Source organism: Lontra canadensis, unplaced genomic scaffold (assembly GCF_010015895.1).
Source record: "Lontra canadensis isolate GAN:19392208 unplaced genomic scaffold, GSC_riverotter_1.0 scaffold49, whole genome shotgun sequence".
Taxonomy (NCBI): Eukaryota; Metazoa; Chordata; class Mammalia; order Carnivora; family Mustelidae; genus Lontra; species Lontra canadensis.
In genome coordinates this window covers 9617457-9643538 of record NW_022631043.1, presented here as the reverse complement: position 1 = coordinate 9643538, position 26082 = coordinate 9617457, and the positions used below count along the sequence as shown (strand labels likewise).

Sequence of the window (26082 nt, the reverse complement as noted above, 5' to 3'; positions counted from 1 at the left end):
ATGTTTCCCACACTGCGGCCAGAGCTGGTGGGGAAACCTGCTCCTGTGACAATTAATCTCTGTTGATTAACTGGCTTCTGACGGCTTGGAGAAAGCCCAGAGGCCAAATGTGGCCCAGACTGTGCTTCCCAACTCTGCAAGGCAGCCTCCTGCCTCTCCCACCCAACCATCCGAAGGCACCTCACACCCTGTGCTTCTAACCAGTCCTCAGACTTCCAGCTCTATCAGACCCCCTGGCCTTCACACCTGCTGTTCTCCTTCCCTGGAAGGATGTGTTCTCCTCTCCACTTTCTGCCTGGCAAGCTCCTCCCTACCCTCAGAAACCCATCCCCAGTGCTACTTCCTTGATAAGGTCTTCACCATTTTCCAAAGCTGAGACAATTTTTCCGTTCTCTGAATACCCCCCAGGCTCTCATATATAATAGTTATCCGTTGTACTTTGTCTCTTCTCGAAGTGGGGCATGTCTTTAAGACACCTTGTGGGACTGCTCCTTACATGCGGCCTAGGAAAGAAGAAATGCTCCATACACATTTGCTGCGGGGCGCCTCGGGGAAGCAGTCGGTTGGGTGTCCTACTACTCTTGGATTTGGCTCAGGTCATGATTTCAGGGCTCCGTGCTCAATGCGGAGTCTGCTTGAGTTTCTCTCTTTCTCTCCTGCTCCCCCAGCCCCATTCTCTCTCTCTCTGAAATAAATCTTAAACAAAACAAAACAAAACCCACATATCTGAGGAAAACTGCAAGAACGAACTTTGAGAGGTAGTCATGAACTACCTACGAGAGGCAGAGAAAACCAGGTTTAATCCCGAAACTGTCTTTACTAACTCTGAGATTTCAGGTTGCAAATCTGTGTGTGTCCGTTTTCTCTTCTGTAAAATGGGGCAGTAACAATGCCATAGTTTGCTTTTGCTGAAGATCTGAGGTAGCACAGCCAACTTGCTTCCTACTGCCTAGTCCATACTTATATAATACCTCACAACTTTTTATTTATTAAGGACTGTCCTGATGGCTGATTTTATGTGTTCACTTGGCTGGGCTATGGCGCCCAGGTATGTATTTGGTCAAATACCAGTCTAGATGCTGCAATGTTTAAATTAGATTTTGAGTAAAAAAGATTACCCTCCATCATGGGGGTGGGCTTCATTCAGTTAGTTGAAGGGCTTTGTTTTTTTTTTTCCCCCAAGATTTTATTTATTTATTTGACAGACAGAGATCACAAGTGGGCAGAGCGGCAGGCAGAGGGGAGGGGGAAGCAGGCTCCCCGCCAAGCAGAGAGCCCGATGTGGGGCTCGATCCCAGGACCCTGAGATCATGACCTGAGCCGAAGGCACAGGCTTAACCCACTGAGCCACCCAGGTGCCCCAGTTGAAGGGCTTTTGCAAAGAGACTCGGTACCTCCAGACTCAAGACCACACCATTAATTCCCGCCTGAATCTCCAGCCTGCCAGCTTTGCCCGATACCTGGGGACTCACTGGCTCCCACAATCACGTGAGCCACTTCCTAAAAATAAATTCCCGTCTCTCTCCCTCTGTCTTCAACCACCTCCTATGGGGGCTGGTTTACCAGAGAACCCTAATATAGCAGTGGTACCCAACAAGGATCAAAGACCGAGCAAAGAAACTGGCCCCAGGTCACAAGACCAGACACAGTCTCATGATGAATGATCTCGGCTACACAGTCCAGGCGACCTGGGACCAGCAGCAGGGACTCAGAGAGGCACTGTTGGAACTCACTTTGTCGTCCAGGTCGTCGTCACTCTCATCCATCTCCTCCTGTCGCAGGTTCCATTCATATTCCACATGGACGTGGGGGTTGAACTTCCCAGATTTAGCCTGGGAAAGCTGAAAGGAACAGCAGGTATAACCATGTTCATTTAAGTGTTAAACATCCCACTATTATATAACCACTGAGCAAATCCCACCTCAGTCTTGGTTTCAAATGAATCACCAGCAGATGCTTGTAGGGTAAAACTCTGATTATACAGGGCTGGGCTGCTGTGGGACCGGCTCGGAGGAGTTGCCCAGAATTACAGGCAGAGGCTTTCTTATTTTGAGAACATGGCTTCTCTTGCAAATTAAAAGCTTTCTTAAATATTAAGAATGAGCCTCAGTGTGAAAATTCCTGGCTGGAAGGCAAAATCAGAGTTAGTGAAGTACGAGACGTAAGCCCTTTAAGTCAGACAGTCCCAGTTCGATCCGTGGCCCACTTTTCTTCTCCACGAGATGGGGGCAGGGAGCACTGTAGCTTTTTCACAGGGTTCTTGTAAGAACAGAAACCTACAACTGCTGGCCTGCAGCCGGTGCTGGGCAGAAACTCAAGGGGATAGAACTTACCTTTCCTGCCTCATCCTTCCCCACCAGTAAGAGAACCATGCTATGCTAAGGCCCAGAGGGATAGGAGAGAACCAATGGGACCAGAAGTATGGGGCTGGTGGGGGAAGCCATGCATTTAATATTTTGAAAATCATTATACTCTGAACTTGACTTGCCCAATTTTTGGAATTGGCTTCCAAATAATTCTTTTTTATTACTGAGCTGCAGAGAAAGCCTAAGGGTCTGGCATATAAAAAGCATGACCTTAATTTACAAGCCTGTCTGATAACCATATCTCTCAAATGCCTTTTAGCTCCTATGTCATAAGTGTACCGAAAAGACACAGGAATGACAAATCCATCATTCCACCACTTTTTCAAATGGAGACCTAGTGCTTGTCTGAATTCCTTTAGTTGATGTTCAGAAAGATGAATCTATTTCTTTTATCCCAATTCCAGTTTCTGAGTATGACATTCTAAGTCAGTTGGTGTCTAACGGATGCCCCACCTCCGTTTTGCTTACCAGATCTTCACACTGGGTAGCTTTTAATCTCTTTGCTATGTCCAGGGCAGTCTCCCCAGCTTGGTTCACTAAAACAGAGAGAAAAGAAATCTGCATAATTATCTAAGATATATCTTTTTTTTTTTTTTAAAGATTTTATTTATTTATTTGACAGACAGAGATAGGCAGAGAGGCAGGCAGAGAGAGAAGGAAGCAGGCTCCCTGCTGAGCAGAGAGCCCGATGCGGAGCTCAATCCCAGGATCCTGAGATCATGACCTGAGCCAAAGGCAGAGGCTTAACCCACTGAGCCACCCAGGCACCCTATCTAAGATATATCTTGAAAAGGCTATGGACAATAATCAAATGATTATTGTCTCGGTGTTAGCCAACCGGATGCTGACCCCTGTTATTAAGACACCGGGTCACACTCTTACCGACACCCACGGTGGGCTTGCTCCTGAGCAGCAGCTTTAAACACTCGGGTTTACTGTACATACTGCAGTAGTGCAGAGCCGTGTTGCCCAGGGTCGTCTGCTTATCCAGGTTCCCACTGAAAAATTAAAATATGATCAGAAAAAAGTATAACTTAAAATATGATTTAAATAGGACATAAATAACTTAAGGCTACAGATTAACCACTTATTTCTGTGTAAACAATGGAGTCAAGCTTGAGACCTACTTACAAGCAGGGCAAACTAGGATGCTGCTAACATTGCGCTCACGTTTATAAGCCAACAAAGGACAGCACGAGCCAGCGTTGCTCGAGTGCCTCCTTATGGGACACTCTCAGCTTTTATGTACCTTGGTTCATTAAATCTTCATGACCACCCAGTGGGGTAGCTTATGAGCACCTTTGTTTTACAGATGAAAATACCAAGGCACAAAGAGGATGAAGTACCTGCTTTCGACACTATCAGGGCATGGAAGACAGAGCAGGGATTTGATAAAAGGCAGCCTGTCCTGGAGCCAACACTTAACTACCACACTGTACTACCTCTAAGGAGGACATGTGGACATTTATACGTGGCTTGCGTCCAGGCACCATACTTCATATGTGGGTTCAAATCCCCTTGCTATTTTGACCACTCGCCTTTGGATGAGCTACAGTTCCTCCTAATAATCTGTGGCTTACAGAACTACCCACTGAAGAATAGAGCCAAGTCCAAACTTCCTGTGTTCAGTATTGTAGTCTTATTAGTATGTCCCAAATCTGAATTACCTATTGAGTCAGCCACACACACTGCAGTTTTTTCTTTTTTTCTTTTTTTTAAGATTTTATTTATTTGAGAGAAAGTGAGAGCATCAGTGGGGATGGGGAAGGGTAAAGGGAGGTGGAGAAGCAGACTACCTGCGGAGCAGGGAGTCCAACATGGAGCTCAATCCCAGGACCTCAGGATCATAACCTGAGCTAAAGACAGATACTTAACTGACTGAGCCACCCAAGCACCCTGACACTGTAGTTTTATCATGAACTTACGATCAATGAAAACTCACAGATCCTGTTGACCTGTGCTGTTAAGTCTTCCCTCTTTCAATCTTTTCTAATCCAGCAAGTTTTGACAGAGACAGGATTTTACATCCTTCTAGGCCAAGGGTTGCCAAACTATAGCCCATAGGCCATGTCTGGCCCTACATTTGTTTTTATAAATAAAGCTTTATTGGAATATGGCCGTGCTCACTCATCTTCATATGGTCTATGGCTGCTTTCACACTACAACGGTACAGCTGACTAGCTGTGACAGAGACCTCATGGTCTGCAAAGCCTAAATAGTACCGAGCTCTTCATAAAAATCTTGTCGATTCCTGATCTGGGTCCCTGAGAAGACTGGTTTGTGTTAACTTACAAGGCGTATTCAGAGAAAAATGACAACCATACCAGTTTTGTACAAGGAAGTCAACCAAGTGAAGAGATGTCTGGTCTGCAGTTCGGACGGCAAGATGCAGGGCCGTCTCACCAAGCTCCTGAAAAGGACAGGATGAGGATAAGTCGGGTAATCGCATGTCCTACTTTACCTACAGCAGCTTTATTCACATCAGTTACCTGGAAGTAATTATTAATAGAACTCCTTTACTCTCAAATTGTCCTGATTTAGACAATGGTCACTCAATGTATTAGAATTTCATTTAAAAAAAAAAAAAAAAAGATTTATTTATTTATTTATTTGATGGCAGGGGCGGGGGGGGAACAAGCAGGGGGAGTGGGAGAGGGAGAAGCAGGCTTCCTGCTGAGCAGGAAGTCCGATGCAGGGCTCGGATCCCAGGACCACCCTGGGATATGACCTGAGCTGAAGGAAGGCAGGAAGGCAGAGTCTTAACAACTGAGCCACCCAGGTGCCCTGAATCTCATTATTTTTTAAACTCATTCTCCACATTCCTTTTTTATTGTATGATTTCAGTGGAACCTTACCTGTCCGGGTTCCAGCAGTGGTTCCATGAGCTCTACTCCCTCTGCATAGACTTGAATTAGTGCAAGTAAATCCCTGGATTTGATGGCCTCGAGCAATTCATTCAGCTTAGCTGATGAAGACGAACAGGCCTTCCTTGAAAACCTATGATCTACATACTTCGCAGTGATATATTCTTTCCGCACGGTCCTGAAAAAGAGCAGAGCAATATGAACAAAGATTTTTTTTTTCTACAAGCTAAGAAAAACTGACATTTTCCTGAAAAACAATTCTCTTTGAAGTGAGATATATTCTCCTAGGCTCCTTTCAGGATTTAAACAAACCAGGTTTTAGACCAAGTTATCTCCTCACAGACAGGATGAAGAAACCGATTCATACATTTGCTAGTATATGTGCAAGCAATATATAGTTACAAAATTAATGGGCACCCAGATCATAGAAGACTTCTTTTCTACCTTGAGCAACAGCTTGAGAAATCGGCTGTGTACTACTTCAAATTCAGATGCCCAGAAGCATACAAAGAAATTGAGAAATTTTAAAACAACAATTCTAAAAGACCAATGACGTTTCCAGAGCTTCATTGAAAAAATTTTAGTCATCTGGCACAACTCCCTATTTTAACAGCTAAGGACTCTGAGGCTCATGAAGGTTGTCTTTAAATTCGCTCCCACAGGCCAACAACTGAACTCCAGAATAAAGGGGAGTTGTCTTTCCTGCAGGTTCAGCTGGGAGCAGGAGACTGTCATGGGTAACACTCCCAAAGTCTGAGTGGGTGTGTGCATTTCTCTTTTTAAGAACTTGTCCTTTCTCTACTTGCAGTTCTGTCCCAAGCTCTGGGACTGGGCCCACCTCCCAGCTGCAGGTGTGAGTATCCGACCTAAGTGGCCTGATGGTTACTTCTGCCACTTTTGGCAAAAAGGCTGAGACAGAAGTCCGCTCAGAGGAAAGGAAAGAAGAGTTGGGCGAGCGAGCTAGGGTCCAGATGATACTGTCTGACATCCTGGAGCCAGCCATCCCTGAGCTTATCCCACGATTTTCCCAGTTATATTAGCCACTCAATGAAAAAGCAGTAAATGGATTGTGGATTCAAATCCTAGTTCTAACAGCACACTGGCTGCGTGACCTTGGGCAAACAGCTTCATCTTCATAAGCTTCAGCTTTCTCCTCTGAAAATGTGGAGAGTAACTCATTGGCGTATTTTGAATTAAAGAATATACAGCACCTACAAGGTGTTTTCTTCTTTCTGAGAAAGCTCTAACTCATGGGACATAAGATTTCTTGTTCAGAAAAACCTACTGCACCTACGGAGGTTGAGGCTGTCCCCTCTCCCGCCCCAATCCCACAGCCAGACATCGCCCCAATCCCACAGCCAGACACCACTGTTTAAAATCAAGCTGACGGGGCGCCTGGGTGGCTCAGCAGTTTAAAGCCTCTGCCTTCGGCTCAGGTCATGATGCCAGGGTCCTGGGATCGAGACCTGCATCAGGCTCTCTGCTCAGCAGGGAGTCTGCTTCCCCCTCCTCTCTCTCTGCCTGCCTCTCTGCCTACTTGTGATCTCTGTCAAATAAATAAATAAAATCTTAAAAAAAAAATCAAGCTGATGCCTCCTCCTTTCATTCTGGGTCTGCAGTGAAGGTGGGAGCTGGTTGATGGCAGCACACCACCTTTGGTGACTTGCAGATTCTGCTCAGTGACCAAGATCTTATTTTCATGGGTGTCCTTTACACTTATGTCAAAGTCCTTTTAAGATGGCCATGGCATGACGAGTTGGAGGACTTCCAGACACCTGAGAGACTGGCCTAAGCCCGGCTTCTGGTCTCCCACTGCACACAACTTTTAACTTTTAAAAAGTTTGAAAGGCAGCCACTGTGTGATGGACAGAGTATTGGATTTAAGAATGAAATGGCTTGATTCAATTCTGATATCAGATGCTATCCATATGACCTTGGGTAAAGCTATGCCTATTTCCTCATCTGTGAAATATTAGTAATCGTACCAGTCCTCTGCCTTCCAGGGAAGCAAGAGTAGGTATGAACGAATGACACATGGCTATGGGTTCATACATAAACTCCCTTTCTAGTATCCTCCAAGATGGCAGAGCGAGGATCAACAGCGAGAAGCTATGGGAGGTAAATCTGAGACAACGGTGTCTGTGGAGGATTCCTGGCACTGAAGTGTCATGCAGATGTTGCAAAATAATTTGGCAAAAATGATGCTAAGGACATTCAGGTATCATGGGAGTACCTGGGGGATACCCCAGGACACTATGACGAACACCTCCAGCCCTGGGTCTCTACTTCCGCAGCTGCAGGAAGTCCCTGCTCTCTCCACACGCATGATGTTTAACTCTTTCCGGGCACTCTGCTGCAGTCCAGGCACAGAGGACTTTCTGATACGGGGCAGGGCCGCAGGGAGGTGGGAAATAGACTTGTCTGAAATTTGACACCAAAGCTCTACCAGATGGCTGACAAAAGCTCGCCCTGTGTCCGCACTACACCTGGTCCTTCCCACTCACCCTGGTGCAGATACTGGTACTACCTATTTACCTAGATGCTCAGGCCCAAACCTTAGGTGTCATCTAGACAATTTAATTAAATGTTCTGTGTTTGAAGTGATTAGCAAATCCTGTTGGCTCTCTCTTCAAAACATATGGAGAATTCAACTACTTTCCACCCCTTCCCTGCTACTGTCTTAGTTCACATCATCTCTGGCTCTCAATGGGCCTGGTACAAGTTTCGCCTTGGTTTCTGTTTTCACCCCCTCCTCCAACTGCCCTTCACGTACAGCCACTGCTGGCTTTCTCACCCTCAGCCCTAATGACACTATGGCTGGATGATTCTCTGTCACGGTGCTATTCTATGCATTGTAAGGTGTTTAGCAGCATTCCGGTCACTCCCTGTTTAAAGCCTTCTAATCACACAGAGAATAAGATCCCCAAATATTCATGACTTACAAGGCCCTCTGAGACCGGGTCCACCTCCATTTTACGTGGCATTGGTTACCACTGTCCTAGCTCAGTCCCCTCCAGCCACACCTACCTTCTTGTTACTGTGTGAATGTGCCCACAACTACTGTTCCCCCTGCCAGGCCCACTCCCCTCACACTACACCCCATGTGTGTCCTTCAATCTTCATCCAATGTTAAGTCCTCAGAGATATTCCCTGACCATCCCGAGGACAATGCCTTCTACGCTTCACCCCCTTATCCTGTTGGGTTTTCTTCAGAGTGTCCATTATCATTCTCCATGTCCTCTTCTCCACAGTCAGAATGCAGGACAGGAGCTGTCACGTTCACTACTGCATCATCGGCACTTAATGTGTGCTAGGAACACAGAAGTTGCTTAGTAATAGTGAGTGAGTGAACTGTGTGTCATAGGGGACCAGCTTTGTTCCTCAAGGTTGCTGGCCAAATCAGAGGATGGTGATGAAGACTGTGGTCTTGGCGTGGGGACAGTCATGGTGAATCCTTACGTGGTTCTCACTCTAGGCTGGGAGATGCTCGAAGCACTTTTAACTTAACCCCTTCCATTCTTACCACACCGTAGGAAGTTGCCACAGATAGGTGGGGTCACTTACCCCAGATCACGGTTCAGAATTGACAGAGCCAGGATCTGGGCTCCAGTAGTTTGGAACCTTAATCACTCCATTAGAGATTCTGCAGAATCACAAGCATTTTGAAGGGAAGGCCCGACAGAGGCCAGATGGCCATGTAGGTCACAAAACAGACGGGCAAGAGCGGGCCACCTCTCTTGTGAGCAAGAAGAAATACAAATCCTTGCTGTGATGAAGTTTGTCCTAAAATGATGCCTCTGAGGTGTGGGCCCTCAAATACATAAGACTGTTGGCGGGGGCGCGACTGCGCTGGGTATCTGCGCGCTTACGGCCACCCGGTCTGCGGTGTGCCTTCAGATCGTGTTACTGTGTGGCTGTTCTGTGATCACGTTCACTTCTAAAAAGCCTTACTTCTCAGTGTAATTTGTGCTCATGAGCGTGAAAGGAATCCAAGGTGTTTCTGTGCTAGAACAGAGCTTAAACACTGTTGTTAAGCCCGACGCCCTGAGATTAAGTTAGGATATTAAATATGCATCCAGCCTCCCTGACTTTTCTTCGGTGACCCTTTCACAGCTCTGCATCAGGAACGGGCTAACTTCTTGGTTTACAGCCACCATCCTCTCCAGACGGCAGGCACCACAAGGACAGAGCTTACAGCTGGATCCCCCAGCACATGACTGACCACGAAGCAAGCAGTGAGCAGACAGCATGCATTTGCTGAATTCAAGGAAAGACCACTGCGGAGAGGCCTGCTGGGAGACAGTATCTCATGATTTCAGAGTGAAAACACCACATTTCTTCAATGTGGCTCGTAACAGTTTCAGTGCTCGGCAGATGTGGTGCCCAAGGAATGACCAAGGAGGGGCTTGGCGGACATCCAGGTGGGCGTCTCTGTCCAAAAGCGCCCCTGCTCCATCGAGCTGGGATTAATAGGAGCTGTCCTTCCTATTCATGCACAGTATTTAAAAATTTTAAGTGTAAATTCAATGTGAAAAACTTTTAAATAGGTTTAAAGATTCACAGGACTCCAAAACAAAAATGATACCAAAAACTGTTCACTGAGAAGGTCTCTTGCACTTTTCTTAGTCTCCTGTGTCCGTGTTTCTTCACGCAAACACAAATAATACACTTTGATGTGGTTCTGACCCACCCTTCTGACCTGAAGGCAGGATATGAGGTGCAGGGCTCCACGCCTTGCTTTTCTACCTAATGGTAATTCCTAATGGAGATTGTCCCACCCGGATGTAAGCAGCCTTCTTATTCTTTTTACATCGGCACCGCGTTCTGCTGTGTGGCTGTACCGTAAACTAATTTATCAGAGACCTACAGATACATGTTCGTTTTGTTCCTCATCCTTTCCTATTACAGATCAGGAGTCAATTCCCAGAAGTGGCTCAGCAAAGTCAGAAAGTAAATACATCAATGACTGTGATAAATATGGGTATTTTGCTCCTCCTGGGCAAGGGGCCACTAGCACACCCCCCAGCAACACCTGGGACAGACTGCTCCCTACAGCCTCACTGGTAAGAGTCTGGACTTTCCCCATCTAATTGGAACGGGCCATCGCTTCTGTCTGTGTCCTGTTTATCACAATACGGCATGACTTAGAGAGAACCACGTCCATAGAGAGCAGCAACTACCTAGGGAACCATGTCAGTGAGCGTAATTTGTGTACTCCAGAAGTGCATTCCAAAATACTTTTCTTTGCTCTGTGTTTTCCTCCTATTGGGGTTTCCTCTGGGAAAAAAATACCATAACCATTAAGACACTGTCTGTACGGACAAAAAAACAATTACAGAATGGTAAAGAATTCAGCATATTAGAAGTACTTACATATCACTTGAAGGGGTGGGTTTTGTTGAGGGGCTGGGTAAATTTGCTTCCATAATATCATTAAAACTATTGTTTCCTACATTCTTGGCCAGCTGTAACATAAACAAAACACAATACAGCCACTCTTTACTATGAGTTTAAAAGTTTCCTATTACTTGCTTTTGAGATTTCGGAATATGTATCTCTCCCTCATTTGACTCAGGATATAAACCATCCATACATCTGGTCAGCAAATATTCACCGAGCACCTACTATGTGCCAAGCACGAACTTCAGGGTGCTGAAAATAAAGGGGTAAACCACATTCCTTCCTGCAGAAGCAACAGACTCGGGGGGCCACTGATCAGAAAAACCAATGATTTTAACAAATACCATGTAATAAATGCTAGAATAGCATAGGATATGCCCTCCCCCCACATACCCTGAGACAAGACAGCAGGTTACACACGTGAATCCAGGTTAAATGCTTAAAGGCAACAACTGTTTTTCAATCTCTATCATATCTCATTTTTAGACTGAGCAGAGAAGGAGGTGGGATTCCTTTGTATCTGGGATACACGTAAAAATGCTATAGGAAGCATTCTGCTTTTGGGTTCAAGACCCTTCCAGGAAAATTTGTCCTGAAGGGCCTCTGGTCACTCAGATCATTTGGGGAGCAATGCAAGGCTTAGGAAACATTCACGCTATCAGGTCTCTGCAGGGAAATCTTGGGTTTATCACCCGGCAAGTGTTCAGGATTTGCTCTCCCTGTTTCTAGTTGTCAACTGGGTGTCATTAGCTTAAGTCAAGGAGAGGGTGTAGCTCCACTTCCACACTCAAGAAGAATGTGTCAGCTGTAAGCTCAGAGCCTTTTCTTCCTCTATTCCTGATATGAATCAGGGAGTTAAGCATTAGTATGATACTTCCTGAATTTCCTACTTCCTAAATTCAGGGGCTCACACAAACATAGACCATCATTGCTTAGAAGAAGTTATGGGTTAAAGAGTGATGGGCTTTAAGGCGGTACCTAACAGACCACTCTCGAATCATGGGGGCTTCTACAAACTTACAACAGTGAAAACAGAGACAGACTCTTTAGTAGCTATTTTTAGTAACACAGGCCACTAAGTGAAGTGATCACATGAGTTTAGTACCTAATTCCCTTCACTGCTCTTCAGTGAATCACACAAAAACTAATTCTGAAAGAAGAAGGCGGCTCTGAAAATCCCATCCCAGAAGAAAAGCCAGTTTAGGTGAACTAATTATAGAAATGTATGACTCACCAGTTCTTTAGAAAGGAAATAAAAATAGTCAATATTACATACCACAAAATTTACATTTTAAATATTCATGCAAATTCACAAAATTCAGGAACTGTAATTCTTTGTACTCAGCACAAACAGGACACTCCAAAGCCACGTATTACATATATCTATGACAATATACATTTCCGAGTATAGGTCATTACTCACCAAGAGTTCAGAAGTTCCTAATTTGTCTAGTTCCAAAGACTGAATGCGAGAAATGTGAACCCCCATTTCCCTATGGATGCCAGAACATTCTATACAGGTCAAAATACCCAAGTTGGTTGAAAGCCAGGTGGGTTCTGTGTGGAAAGAAGATTTTGAAGACAATGAAACAAACACGCCCTAATTTTAGTGTGCTAACTATAAAGGAAGCTAAAACAAGAGTAGCAAAACTTGTTAAGAATTAAAAGGGGAAGATTTAAATGTTAGACATGGAAGCTTGCAGCTCAGCCTAGGGGCTCATATGAAGCTTACCAGCTTCTCAGAGGGCAATATGGGTGCTAAAAGAAATTTAAAAAAATTTTCTTTCAATACTGAATAAAAACAAAATTAAGTTCTTTATTTTTGTGAAAATGTGATGACTTTTCCTGTGAGGGTCCATGAAACATCCTTGTGAGAAATACTCCCTCAGCCCCTGTTATCATCCTCAGCAGTGACAGACTGATGTGTGGCTCAGGGGACACGGTTCATAAGCTGCCATTAACCTCCCAGTTACAACCCGCACTGACCCACCATCCTGGTCACGGCTTCTCCACAAGCACCTTCTGGTAATGAGACAGCTGTAAATACTGAACGTCAAAGGCTTCTTTCACAGACCTAAACTATTTTGACTCCACAACGGGGGAATGAGTGTTCCCCTGTCACCAAAACCTTCAGGGTTCACTCCCTGTGGCAAGCTTCTTTTGGAGGGATCAGTACCCGAGGAGTTCTGACTCCTCTGCCACATCCTATGTGGTGTGTGAGTCACTATCTCACAGGGACACGAGCACGGCAGAAACTGGGAGGCCTGTCTCTGAGTTGCTCAAGGCATGGGGTATGGAGAAGTCCATTTCCACAAGGAACACAATTAGGAAGGATATCATGATGCTTAAGAACCACAGGTTTTCATCCATGCTCTGATCCCTACTAGATGTATGACTTTGGGAACTCACTTAACTTCTCAGAGTCCCCTAGTTTTCTCATCTGTAAAATGTTAAGGATATTAGTAGCTTGCTCACAGAGCATCTGTGAGGATTCAGTAAGAAAAGCTAAAACAACTAGCAGAGTCCATATTACAATGTAAGCACTGAACACACGTTACTTACTGTCCATACCTACGTAATACAGATGCTACCTGAAAACAGAAGTTTGGGGGAAGGTGACACCCATGTGACACAGAGGCTGGGGGGCAATTTTCACTGAGCAGAAAGGAGGAAAGTAAAATACAATGGGTTGAGACGATTTCAGATATAGCATTTCACTGAGTCCTCATAATAGCAGAGGTCTATTATCCCATTTTAGCCCCGGAAACAGAAGATGAGACTGGTAAAGGGACTTGGCATGAGGTCGTCCAGGCCGTGAGCGGCAGGCTGGTGATTCAAAACCAGGACGATGGACTCTGCATCCAGGGCTCTCACCGTATGCCCCTGGTGCTCACTGAACTAGCAGCATTTGGGCCGGTGGCCATGTGGGGCACTTGAGGAGAGCAGGTGGGAGTTTTCCAGGCTGAGCGAACAGCACACGTAAAAGCAGCTCAGGGGTGGGACCGGTCAAGTTGGAAGCAGTGGTGGGTATGTGTCTATGTCCATACGGAGATAAGGATTTAAATACGCAGCTAGTGTTTACTCTGTGGGAGGAGAAAGGCTGTGGAAGAAGCCAGCTCCTGTGTGGGGGCAAATACCTGATGAGCCACAATCGCAGCAGACATCGTTCCCAGGGAGCCGCTGGACGTCCTCAATGATGGCTTTCGTCAGGTCTTCCAGACTGTTCTCCCCCGTGCTCTGCTCTCCACGGAAGGCCATGGTGAGGGCCTCTTCTTTGCTATTTGTCAATACGGATATCCATCTGTTGTTGAAAACAAGAGGAAGGAGATGTAAAAGCAAGGCCACTGCTTTCTCCTTCCGCTTCAAAGAATGCTGTTTTTGTTAAGAACTTCCAAGAGAGACCCCCAGCCCTCCCCAGCAATAAAGTGAGGAAAAAAATGAAAGACATTAAATCCAAAGAGAAAGTTAAAAGAATGCAAAATAACATGTTGGAGAAAATGAGAACTGGGAGAGGGACAGAGGAGAGATGAAGTCCACATCACTGAGGGCCTGCAGGGGTGACAAGGTGTGTGCACGTCCATTTGGTTGGAAGAGAGCAAACGTCAGAATGGAGAGGACTTGCTACGGGACCAACCCAATGAAAGGATGCGAACGAACTGGTGAAAAATGGACAGAAGGCAAGAAAGAGTTTAGCAGAAGGCATCTGTTCTCTGGCAGTCCACTGTGCAGGGGAGGTGGGCTTGGAAGTGAAAATGAAGGAGTATTTATTTCATGAGCAGCTTTGAGAATTTATGCTTGTGGCAAAGGTACAGTAACAAACATGCTGATGTTAATAATCTGAAATAGAAAGTACAGACTGTGGGGCGCCTGGGTGGCTCAGCTGCTAAGCATCTGCCTTCGGCTCAGGTCATGATCTCGGAGTCCTGGGACTGAGCCCGTATCAGGCTCCCTACTCAGTGGGAAGCCTGCTTCTCCCTCTCCCACTCCCCCTGCTTGTGTTCCCTCTCTCTCCATGTCTCTGTCAAATAAATAAATAAAATTAAAACAAAAAGTACAAACTATGAAATCACATACGCAGCATGATCACAGTATGAACTGAACAAAACAACCGTCTGCTACCAGTGTAGCATAAAACCACCTAAATACACAACAAGGATTCATTAATAAAGCAGGAAATAACCAGAGAGTGGAATAGTTAATCAGGTATTAAAATTTAAATTTTCAACCAATTTTTCTAGATTGATCTTTTAGAATTGAAGTATAGTTGACAAAGTTTTCAACTGAGTTTTGGATGACACTGGGGAAATGCTCACAATATAATGTTTTGTGATATAAACAAGAAAAAACTGTTTATGTGGTATAATCCCAAATTTAGAGATATATAGGGTTTTAGGTACTTCTGTTTGGGGAAGAAAAAGTCTAGAAGGAAATTCACCAAAATGTTAATACTACTGGCTTTTTCTGAGTAATTTTCTGTAGGAATAATGGATAGATGGATTGCTTGACTCTGCCTTTCTATAATTTTCCAAACCTATAATGGGCCTGTATTACTTTCATGAATGAGAAAAAAAAACTACGTTAATTAAAAAAAAAAAATTTATTTATTTATTTGACAGAGAGAGAGAGTGAGCGAGAGCACAAGCAGGGGAGTGGCAGGCAGAGGGAGAGGGAGAAGCAGGCTCCCCATGGAGCAGGGAGCCCGATGAGGGACTCGATCCCAGGACCCTGCAATCATGACCTGAGCTCAAGGCAGACACTTCTCTGACTGAGCCACCCCAGCACTCCAGTTTCTTTTTTAAAGAAGAAAATGAAAAACATTTCCAAACCACAGTCTGTTCTCGCCTACCATGCAGACAGCTAGTAACTGCCCCCACCAAGAGCACAGAGGTTCAGAACAGAGTCTCGGTTTTCTGTGTGTCTTGTAGGATGACACAGATACAACACAAAGGGCTCTTCACAAAAGGTTTAGAATGAAAATTACCTGGACAGCAATGAAAATTACCAACCAAACCAAATTACCTGGGGTACATGAACTGCAAGGCACGCCTGTGAAGGCAGGAGGCGCAAAGCTCGCGCGTGTTGTAAATGCACTCGCACAGCTCAGCATTCCACTGCGCTGCCTAGAAGGCAACACCGCAAAACCAACAGCCGAGGAATGGGGCGGCGTGTGTGTGTGTGTGTGTGTGTGTGTGTGTGTGTGATTCAATACCTTCTAAATTAAAGAATATTTTTTCTATCATTTAGTCTCAAGTTAAATACCAGAAATTGGTTTATTAAAAAACAATTCAAAACAGTGGGCTCAACAGTGTATTTAATCAGTGGCATTGTGTTACTGGAGTTTTCACTCTGTGTGCAGAGTCTCTGCTTTGTTTTCTTAAGCATTATGATATTCCGGCTATCTAATATACCAGGATCTACTGCATGCCAAGGACTTAATTTTTTTTTTTTTTTTTTTTACGAGCAATAGCATGAATGGTAGGGGTAGGGTGGGGGTCTCAGAGGGAGAAAAAGAGAGAGACTCCCAAGCAGGCTACGGGCCCAGCACAGGGCCTGACTCGGGGCTCAATCTCACGACCCTGGGATCATAACCTGAGTCAAAATCAAGAGTTAGATACTTAACCAACTGTGCCACCCAGGTGGGCCCCCCCCCTTATAATTTTTGAGATATAATCCTCCAGCAAGCCTTTGAATTGGGGCTGACAGTCCTTACAGATGAAAAAGCATAACCCTAGAGAGGTTTGTGACTCCTGAGGTCCTCTAGCAGGATGGGTGTCACACTGGACGGAGACATGCTGCTGACACCCCCCCCCCACATCCCTTTCTGGGGTTCCTTTATTAGCCAAATCTACCACCTCACTCAAGAGATCAGGACAAACAAAGAAATAAAGGACTTGGTACTGATAATTATAAAGTACATATTTTAAGGGCAACTAAGTTTCTGCAGGGATAATTCAAATTTGGTGCAATGGACTGTCTATTTCAAAGATCAAGAACCAAAGCAACTACTTCTGACAATTAAAAAATATACTTTTAAATTATTTTAAAGTAACAGGCATACCACAAAGTATAAAAAGAAAATAATGCACCATTGTATTTTAAGACTCTAAAGTTTCTGTGAATTTACAGGATTAGTAACATTGGCACTGGACTATATATCTTTATACACTTTATCTTCAGTCCCAAAGCCCTGCAAGCAAGGCCTATAATCTCCTTCTTCTTCTTCTTCTTCTTTTTTTTTTTTGAAGATCTTATTTATTTATTTGACAGAGAGATAGAGCGCACAAGTAAGCAGAGCAGCAGGCAGAGCGAGAGAGAGAAGCAGGCTCTCTGCTAAGCAGGAGCCCGATGTGGACTAGATCCCAGGATCCTGGAAGCATGACCTGAACTGAAGGCAGCCACTTAACCAAGCCACCCAGGCGCCCCTATAGTCTCCTTGTTACTAACAAGACACGCAGCTGCCCATTGTCTGGGACCTGCCTCCTCCTGCAGAGTGTCTTCTACATTTAATTCTACTGGACATCTTCATAGGAGAAAGAAACTTTATGTTCTCTGCGTAGCCCAGAAATCGATGAGGAACCAAAGTCTCGTCTGGGTGAGGGGTGGTGTGTGTGTGTATGTTTTCTCTGCAGAACGCCATTCCCTCCAATATCACTCAAAACGAAGCCCCTTGTTGCCACCACCAGCCCCAGAGAAGGCCAAGTGCAGGTGTGTCGCAGTTGCTGGCTGGGCCAAGCAAGCCCTTTATTAAGGGTGCTAAGTCCACAGGCAAGAAGCCTATACCTCTTCGACCAAACTGGGACTGAATTCTTTGTGAGTCAGGGTAAATACAATACTACCAACTTGGGTTTGAGATATGAGCAAAAAAGAAGTGGACGCATTCCTTGACTCACACAGATCTCTTACCTGTTCTCCCATGTAGGGGTTTAGGGAAGGGAAAAGAAAAAAAAAAAGGATGAAAGAGTGAAATACAAGGAGAAGCAATATTCCAAGGTGATTCTGGAATTCTGTCCAGGAGATTCTTGATGGGACACATGTCCAGAGACCACACATGCCCACATATGTGACTGCCTGCTGGGCCTTCTCTAGCAGCACCCAGTAAGCCCCATCGCCACCAGGGATGCTTGTCTGCTCGCATCACCTTTCAAGGCTACCTTCCAGAAGGGGCCCAAATCAAGGGCCCACTGCTGTTCCCATGTCTTACAAAGGAGGGGCTGAAGTTCCTAAAAGTAAACCAAGTGATGTGAAACAAGTCAAGGCAAATATAATGGTCTGGACCCTTCAACCGTCCCCTCCGAGTTCCGGTCCTGCAACCCGTGGACTCTCATCACGCAGCTGAACACTTTATGGCATCAGTGTGATGAATTGGAAGCGGCGTAACCACGTGGGCATTAGGGCCACTATTCCAACCACACATCTACGATTTTGTGTTGAGGTCAAAAGAAGCCCCTTAACCTCACTTAGTCTGTTTAATCATCAGCAGAACTGGCACAAGTAAGCCAACTCTGTGACTGACATGATAATGGGCCCCTGCGGGCTCACAGCCAGCACCTACACTGTGGGCAATGAGATACCCACTGTACCCTGAGGACCTCCTTCCCCAACTCGACCGCAAGACCCTGAGGCTCCTGGGACTGTGACCGTGGTCCACTGCCTCTCAGTGCCCTCATTTCTGAACTAGGGATAAGAGCCTCTGCTTTCTGGGGTTGTAAGGATTCACAAGGTCTGACGTGCATGAAGCATCATATGAGCTCACTAAGTACTACCCCGAGTCTGAGGGTGGAAGGCCAGCCCTCCTGACCTCTCTCCCACTCTCTCTTTTCAAGCCACTCCTCAGTTGGCCAACCCCAGATCAGTCACATCGAGCCATCAGCGGCTTCCCTTCTAGTCCTCCCTGCTGCTTCTAGGCCAGTGGGACCTGCAACCAGAGTACAGGGTATTTATAACCTTCCCGCACCTTCCTGAGCCGCCTCGGGCCGCTTCCCTTCCCCTTGGAAGTCATCACTGAGTACCACTCCCAAGAACCAGGCATGTGGATGCGTGTCCCCGTGCTCCCACAGCCCACCGCCTCCTCTGCCCCCGCACTCCACCCCCGTCTTCTCCTCTAGCACAGACCGAGTTTCTTCAGGGTAGGGGCTCTATCTAAACTTAGCCTTGTATTCTCCATGCTTCGCACAGTTCTCAGCCCGGAACTGGTGTTCGCTAAACCTTCAGATGAATGAATGGGTCAAAGACTCTTCTCCTTTTCCTTCACCTCTCTCACCTTCTCTCTCAGCAACCCCCCTCCACCCTTTTTGCTCTGTGTCTCTCAGCTGTGCATCTTTTCGACCCTTTCTTTATTCTCTTTTTGACCCTTTATCATTTCTCCTGAAATGGGGAAGAGTGGAATTCTCCAGAGGAGGAGGAGAGAGGGGAAGGAAGAGAGAGAGAGAGAGAAAAGAGGTGAGTGTAAGGTGAAGGGTGGGGGACAGAATTCGGTGGCTCTCCGGAAGTCAGTAAGGAAAGAAAATAACTTTTATTGTGTGTCACCAACGGGACAGGGATTTGCAAATGTGAATGCTACAAAAAGGTTAAACTGCCAGCTTTAACACAAACATCCTCCTCCAGAGACAGCTGAGGATGTAATGGTCGACACTGCCTGGCAGGCTACAGGAAGGAAGAGGCGATGAAGACGGCCCAGGACTGGGGATAACATGAAGAAAGGGGGTGGGGAGCCGCCTGAGGTCGTGTGCCTGGTCAGGTACACGGCGTAACCGTCCCCCCCAGGAGTGTGTGACACCAAAGCCAGTTCTCCCCTCCTACTCTGGGCTCCTGAGCCCCACACAGCCACGGAGGCACCTGATCTACGGTTCTTCAGGGCCAGCCTCTCCTCTCCCCTCACAGTTTAAAGCCGCCAAGCATCCAGGCAGACGGGTTCAGCACCAGGCGAGTCCCTCCTAAGATCAGGCGACGTGATTAAAGGTGCGGGCACAGTCCCTGCCCTCAAGAGCTCTCAGAGCCCGAACCGGGGGATCATTAGGGAGTGGGAGGAGGCCCGGGGGTGAGAGGAAGCATTAGAGCCCCTGAACGGTGAGGCTTGAGCTGAACTTCGAAGGAGGTATCAGAGTTTACCAAGCGCCAGACAGAGAGAGGAGCAACATGCGGAGGTCCAGCAGTGAGACAGAAGCGCGCAGAACCCACAGGACAGGTTCTCAGTAACAAAGGTATGCTATACGACAGAGTGCCTTTTCAGTGCCGGACACCGTGCCATTAGATCACAAACTACTTACGCTACATAATCCTGCTCGTCTTCTGCCTGGAAGTGGTACGTCCTGTTATCTAAAATATAAAGAGGAAAATAAGCAGAACTTTAGAAAGCAGAATACCTTCAGCTATAATGTAAGCTATGAAAGTTTCTGGGAAAAAAAAACACAGTAAAAGTAAGATTTTAATATTATCTGGTTTTTATACCAGTTTGACTTAGCAGTCACACAGTTTACTTTGTCAATATTGCTTTTCTGAAACGCAAGAGAAGTACAGTAAAATAACGGCAAATACCAAACATTTGGCACTTCTCCTGAAAACAAGACGGAAAGGGAGATAGAGCCTATGGGATCAAAGTGGATGTCTCTACCAACTGGAGACTGCCAGCTGCCAGTTTGGTATATTATTTGTTTCATTTTCACTGTGCCTTTTACTGGGTTTCCTTTAAAAAAAATTACTTTTCTGAAATGATCCGTAGCTCACAGAGCAGCTCCGCCAAGCAGGTACACGCTGCCCCAGGCTGCTCTCTGGCTCAATCAGGCTTCAGGGAGGAAGGGCTTCCACCCTGCTCAAGGTTCACCTTCAAGGTGCTGCCCAGGTCAGGAGGGAACAGCCTGATGTGGAGCGTTGGGGTAGCTGTACCTAAGGGAGGCTCTTTCTTAAACTTTAGGATTTGCTAGACTGTTTCGACATATTCTGGTCAAACTAACCAGTCACTCACTACGTAACTACTCCAGGTCAGATGCTCTTACCCTCATGAATGTGTCTGTCCAAGAACTGGCCATGCATAGTAGAGCCCAAGAAACTTGGTTGGATCCAGTCGTTGGTTTACTGCTGTGTGACCGTGGGTAAGTCACTACATGTCTCTGAGCCTCAGTTTTCTCTTCCACAAAATAGGAAACTGATAGGGCTTTTGTGAGGAATGGCCATAATGTATATAAAGCACCTAAGACATATTAGATGCTCAATGACTGGTGACTGTTATTAATAACCTCCGCGCTCTCTCTTCTAGGAGTTTCAGCTTTTTGGAGTCACAACTCCAACATTTCATCCGTAACCTGGGAAATTTCTTGGTCATAAAAATCATGGGGACTCTGAACTTTAATAGATGCTGCCTAATCCAGGTTAGACTCCATCCAAAAGGTCTCACTAAGATTCGGTCCTTTGGGTGAAACTGTTTTTGGACTTCCTTTCATCCAACTACATCAGAAGGACTGCACAGGGCAGGAGAGTACGTCTGTGTTCTGCACAGAGATCATGCACTTAGGCTGTAGGACAGCCCCACGGAGCTCTAGAAAGGAGGGATACCGCAGGTTAATGTGCAGGATTTCAGAATACAGGTGAGCCACTTCAGGGGCACTACCATCCTCTTTCTTGAAGTGCCCAGTGTAAGCACAGCAGTCAGTCTAGAAGAAAGCAATCTTTCCTCACAAGAGAAAAGCACACAAGGACCCATGGATTAAGAGAGTGATGGGATGTGTATCTTCCATTTGTGAAGTGGGAGGGCAGTTCTACCTGGAAGTAAGATGATTTTTAAGAGCCCTGTTTTGCAAGGCCACAACTCCGGCCACAGTTACCGCTCCTGTATGGTTACACTGACACACCTGCACTCTCAAGTCTATGCCAGAGGTTCTTAACCTCAGGTACACAGCAGTATCACCTGGGGCTTCTTAAAAAAATGTCTGGGCTTCACAGCAAAGACTGTGATTCAGCAGATCTCAGAGAAATCTAAGAGAGAAATAGGGATACATGTACAAAAACCTCTCCAAGGGGATAAAGCTGTGGGCTCCTGGTCACGAACTGGTCTAGTTTAATGTATGCATCTCAATTCGATTCTACTGTGGGTCGGATCTGACTTCCCCCTGCAGGTGGGCTCCTGTCCTGCCTTCCTCCTGCAGGTGAGCTCACTGTAAACGAAGAGATGTGTGCGCCAGGGGCCCAGCCTGGGCCAGCTGCTGCTTGCACGCCCAGAGAGGGAGATGCGAAGGGTCGGAAGCCACAGCAACCGACCGGGAGAGAAAGAGGACTCACGTGATATCAGGTCAAAAGACTTCTTGTCCTCGGCATTGGGTTTCACCTGGCAGGTGAGAAGGTTCAACTTGGCGGGCTGCCTGTTAGACTAGAAGAGAAAGTGAGGGAGTTACACCCGGTGCACTGTCCCCTCACCTGCAGGGTCAGTCTCACGCGGTTCCTGTGAGGGAGTCTCATCTACCCCAGGAGAATCTGCAGCTCGTTCTTACACATGCTTTTTAACTGTGCATAAGCCTATGTGATCAATCACAATGGAACCAAGATAGTCCACCTCACCGGCCCTACAGAGTGGGCGTGTGCGATGGAAACGCAGCTCTCAACTTCACAGCCCCAAGCACGGACAGTTGATGCTCTCGGTTCTGTGCCGTACTGTGAAATACAGCCGACTCAAAATGACCCCAGTAATCACTCCGCCCAAACGTGATGTCTCAGGGATCCACAGATTTTGGTTGTAATGCAAAATTTAGTTCTTTGCTCAAACGTGCAAAAATAATTGACCAGTGAGACGCTGCTTAATGAGACATTACTTAATGAGCCCCAAAATCGGGAGAGAGGAAAAATACAATAAGGATTTCATATCATTTATCAGCAAATCTCTCAGTTACACATATAATTCATTCAGATCCTACAGGATTTAGACAGTCATGCTTTTTTAGGCTTTCCTACGTGGAGTCTTGCCATAGAATCACTCTGGTCAGACTCTTTCTTGTCTCCTGCCTTATTCGTCCAAGGTCACACGCTGGCCAATGGCTGATGCTAGCATGCCTGCTTCGTGCAGGAGCTGACCGAGGAGTGACATCTCTGTGTGCCCAGGCTGGGCTTCACTTGAACAAAAGCCTGCTGAAGGAAGCCATGTAATTCCCCAGTCCTGTATTCCTGCCTCAACGGACAGGTACGATTCTGAAAATCCCCATGCCACGACCATTTATACCCAAAGCACTTGTGTTTTGAGGGAAAACAGAGGGAGAAGAGGGAGTAAAAGGTCAACAGAGATGGCACGTGATCAAGACAATCCGAGGACGCACTGCACCTCTCATTCTCCACAACTGGACACCAGGCAATTAAATTGTTTATCTTCCTCCACTCCCTAAACTGTTTTTGAGATCCTACCCCCTTTGTGATTTCAATGAGATTAGATCCAGAAAACAATGCTCCTTGTCCTGAATCCAGAGCAAGCTGTCGGAGGGAGGAAGTGAGAGACGCCAAGGGACTTCATGTTTACGGCAAGGACATTTGACTCGGGCATGGACACTGGCCATGAAGTCCCTCGCGGGACAGTTCTGCCTAAGAGGAATGAGCCCCTGGGAGTGGGGTCTTGTGTTACACAACTGGCTGGCAAGCCCAGAAGGGGGGAGGAGGTGGGAGTTTGTAGGCCTTGCAAGATTTTCCTCAGAATAGACCTGGAGTTTGGTTTGCTACGGGCGTCAGGCTCCGAAACCCGCAGCTGTAGCCACAAGGAGGTGCCCCCATGCCCTCTGGAAAGGGAGCTGTCCTATACCTCATCCTTCTGGATGCTGGTGAGATGGCTGCGTTTCCATAAGAATGACAATCACCACAGCTAGAGATCCCAGGTCACCATGAGACTCTCCCCAGAATGCTGTGTTCCAATTTGGCATCCACATTTAAAGAAGGACGGGAGAAAGTTTAGGAAAGATTAGGAGATGATTAAAGGAGTGGAAAATGGGCACTTTGAAGACCGGCTGAAGGCACTATTTAGTTCCAAGGAAAGAAAGCTAGGGAGTGATTTAATAACCATCCTCAAGAATATGAAAGGCGGTTATGGGGAAGGCAGGACAGCTGTTTTTCATTTGTACAAATGAAGAAGAAATGCGCTCAAATCGTAGAATATCTGAGCCAGACAGAAGGAAGAACTTCCCTTGCCTGCTTCAGAGGATTCCACATAATAAGAGGTTTCAGGTTTCTTACCCTAAGTCCAGGAATCTCTTGGAAAAACTTAAGAATTTTTTAGGCACTGCTCACGATTAACGTAGCAGAGAATTAACTGGATGATTTTTTTGTCCCCAAATCCATGTTACTCCAGTGTTTCTGAACAACCTCACCAACAAATACAATCAAGGAACAAACACAACATTTTCAGAAAGAAAAAAAAAAGTTAATATTAACCGTATTCAGAAAAGTTAGACCATCATTCATCTCTTTCCTAAGCATGGACTACCTCAGAGTATACATTACCAGAAAGCTTCTGATGGGAAGGATTCTAAACAGTTGGCCCATAACTCCTCCTATCATGATGACACACAATATTTATTCCCTTGGAGTTTTGCCAATACTACTGGCCTGACATTTGCCCCATTAACACACACTGTGTGTGACACAGGACATCTTGCCTGCATACAGTGTTCCTCCCCCAAATGCCAATGAGACACCTGACAAATGACCTATCACCCCACGTGTGAATTTAAGGAGCAGAAAACACAATTTTTGACTGTTGAAGCCGCCAACATAGCTAGTACTGAGCCCACAAACGCCAGGAAGGGTGGTACGCTCAACCGAAGTCCTCGGACCAAGGCCCCAGAAGGCTCAGGAATCACCTAAGTAATACTAGAATCCCGGGTTTGTATAACTCCCCAAAATTTCAAACCACTTTCTCAACATTTAGTACTAATTTATAGGTATATTGATTAAAGAAGGTATAACCTTCTGGCATTTGGGCAGACTAAAGTCAAAGTAAGACTGAGTGACTTGCCCTGGGCTACATCACTGTGTACAGCTGAGGAAATGCTTTCATATTATTTAAGGACAGGAAAGAAAAAAACAAAGAAAGCATGGATTTATTGAGTCCTTACTGTTGACGATTCCTCCCAGGCTCAGGATAAAAACCTGGGTCTGTACCACGACCCCGAATACTGCTTCCAGGCTCCTTCTGACCAGCTCCTGCCACCCGGCCTGCAGCTCCCTCTGCTGGGAGGTGAAGAGCCCAGGCCTCCTTCCCGTGGTTCACACCCCCCACCCCCAAACCCTACAGATGCAGTTCTCTTCCACTTCCCTCCCTTCAGGTCTCTCAAAATCAGCACCTCCTCAGAGACCACCTTCCTGGCCTAGCCACCCTCCAGCGACTTCCCATCCCCTTTACACCCACTCTACTGTCTTCCTGGCTTTTATCTCCTTCTCTTTCTTCACACAAAGGGCACACACTTTTCTGTTCACTGAAATGGGCCTGCCATACAGCAGGCACTCAATAAGTGTTTTATGAAATAAATGAAAGCATTTCAGTTGCCATACATACACCACCTGATGTACCAGCACCTGTGAGGGAAGTCACTTTAGTTTCTTATCCTAAGTGAGATGACGGAGAGGCACAGAGAGATTTACTAATTTTCCTAAAATCTCCCAGTAAGGAGACGACAGAGCCTGGAGCGGAACCCAGGTCTGAGGGGACCAAAGCCTGAGTCCTCCTCCTGCTTGCACCATGCGGCGCGGACTCAGGAAGCCGCTGGAAGCCCTAGCACAGGACAGAACATCTCCTTCTGAGAAGAGCAAGGGTTAGAAACTGAGAGCCGGGGTGCGCAAGATTCACTTCCTCTTTCACGTCTTCTCAGGTCATTTGATTTTCCCCCAGTTACTTTTGTAACTGATGAGAAATTTTAGAAGCCCACTTGAAATACTTTTTTGCTTATTTATTTGGCTCAACAATAAGCCTCTGCAACATTCCAAGCACACACAGGAAGCACTCGGTGCCCTCAAGCAGCTATGGGAAACAGACAGAGGCAGGGACCTAGAATGTGTGCTGCCCGACCGGGGTGTGCCCCACAGACGCAGCCTCAGCCCTGGCGGGGGCGTGGATGCGGGGTCTGAACAAGGCAGAGGGGTGGGAAGGGCCAGGAGGAGCAGGCGCAGGCCCCTGGGGGGTAAGAGGAGAGCAGGGCAGCGGTGATGCCCATGCGGAAGTTGCGTGTGTGGAGGGGGAGCTGCCTGCCGTGCTCAGGAGCTCACATCCCCGCCCCAGTGGCTCAGTCTAGTCAAGGGTCCATCTGAGCAGTAAACGCCTACACGTGCATTCAGGGCTGTGTCTGGGGGAGGCGACTGAGACTGCAAGACAGGGGGGCAATGATGGGGGCCTGAACCAAAGCTATAGCCATGGTACTGGGGGGCTGGGGACTCAAGTAACTGCCCAAAGTGTGAGACTTTTAATCAAGGACGCCCACAGTGACTTCTCTATA

The 26082-nt window shown here is 46.4% G+C and overlaps 1 protein-coding gene across 5 annotated transcripts in view; it reads right to left on the bottom strand.

Annotated features, from left to right (window-relative positions):
• ASAP1 (ArfGAP with SH3 domain, ankyrin repeat and PH domain 1) overlaps window positions 1-26082 on the bottom strand; it is a 348495-nt gene that overhangs the window by 31167 nt on the left and 291246 nt on the right. For all 5 annotated transcript variants that reach the window (XM_032873522.1, XM_032873524.1, XM_032873526.1 and 2 more), the window contains 10 exons: window positions 21902-21989; window positions 19897-19945; window positions 13768-13931; window positions 12054-12187; window positions 10604-10695; window positions 5222-5408; window positions 4691-4776; window positions 3249-3364; window positions 2835-2902; window positions 1734-1841 (listed from right to left, as the gene is read on the bottom strand). In XM_032873522.1, coding sequence (XP_032729413.1) covers window positions 1734-1841; window positions 2835-2902; window positions 3249-3364; window positions 4691-4776; window positions 5222-5408; window positions 10604-10695; window positions 12054-12187; window positions 13768-13931; window positions 19897-19945; window positions 21902-21989 — 1092 coding nt within the window. The remainder of the gene's footprint in view (window positions 1-1733; window positions 1842-2834; window positions 2903-3248; window positions 3365-4690; window positions 4777-5221; window positions 5409-10603; window positions 10696-12053; window positions 12188-13767; window positions 13932-19896; window positions 19946-21901; window positions 21990-26082) is intronic.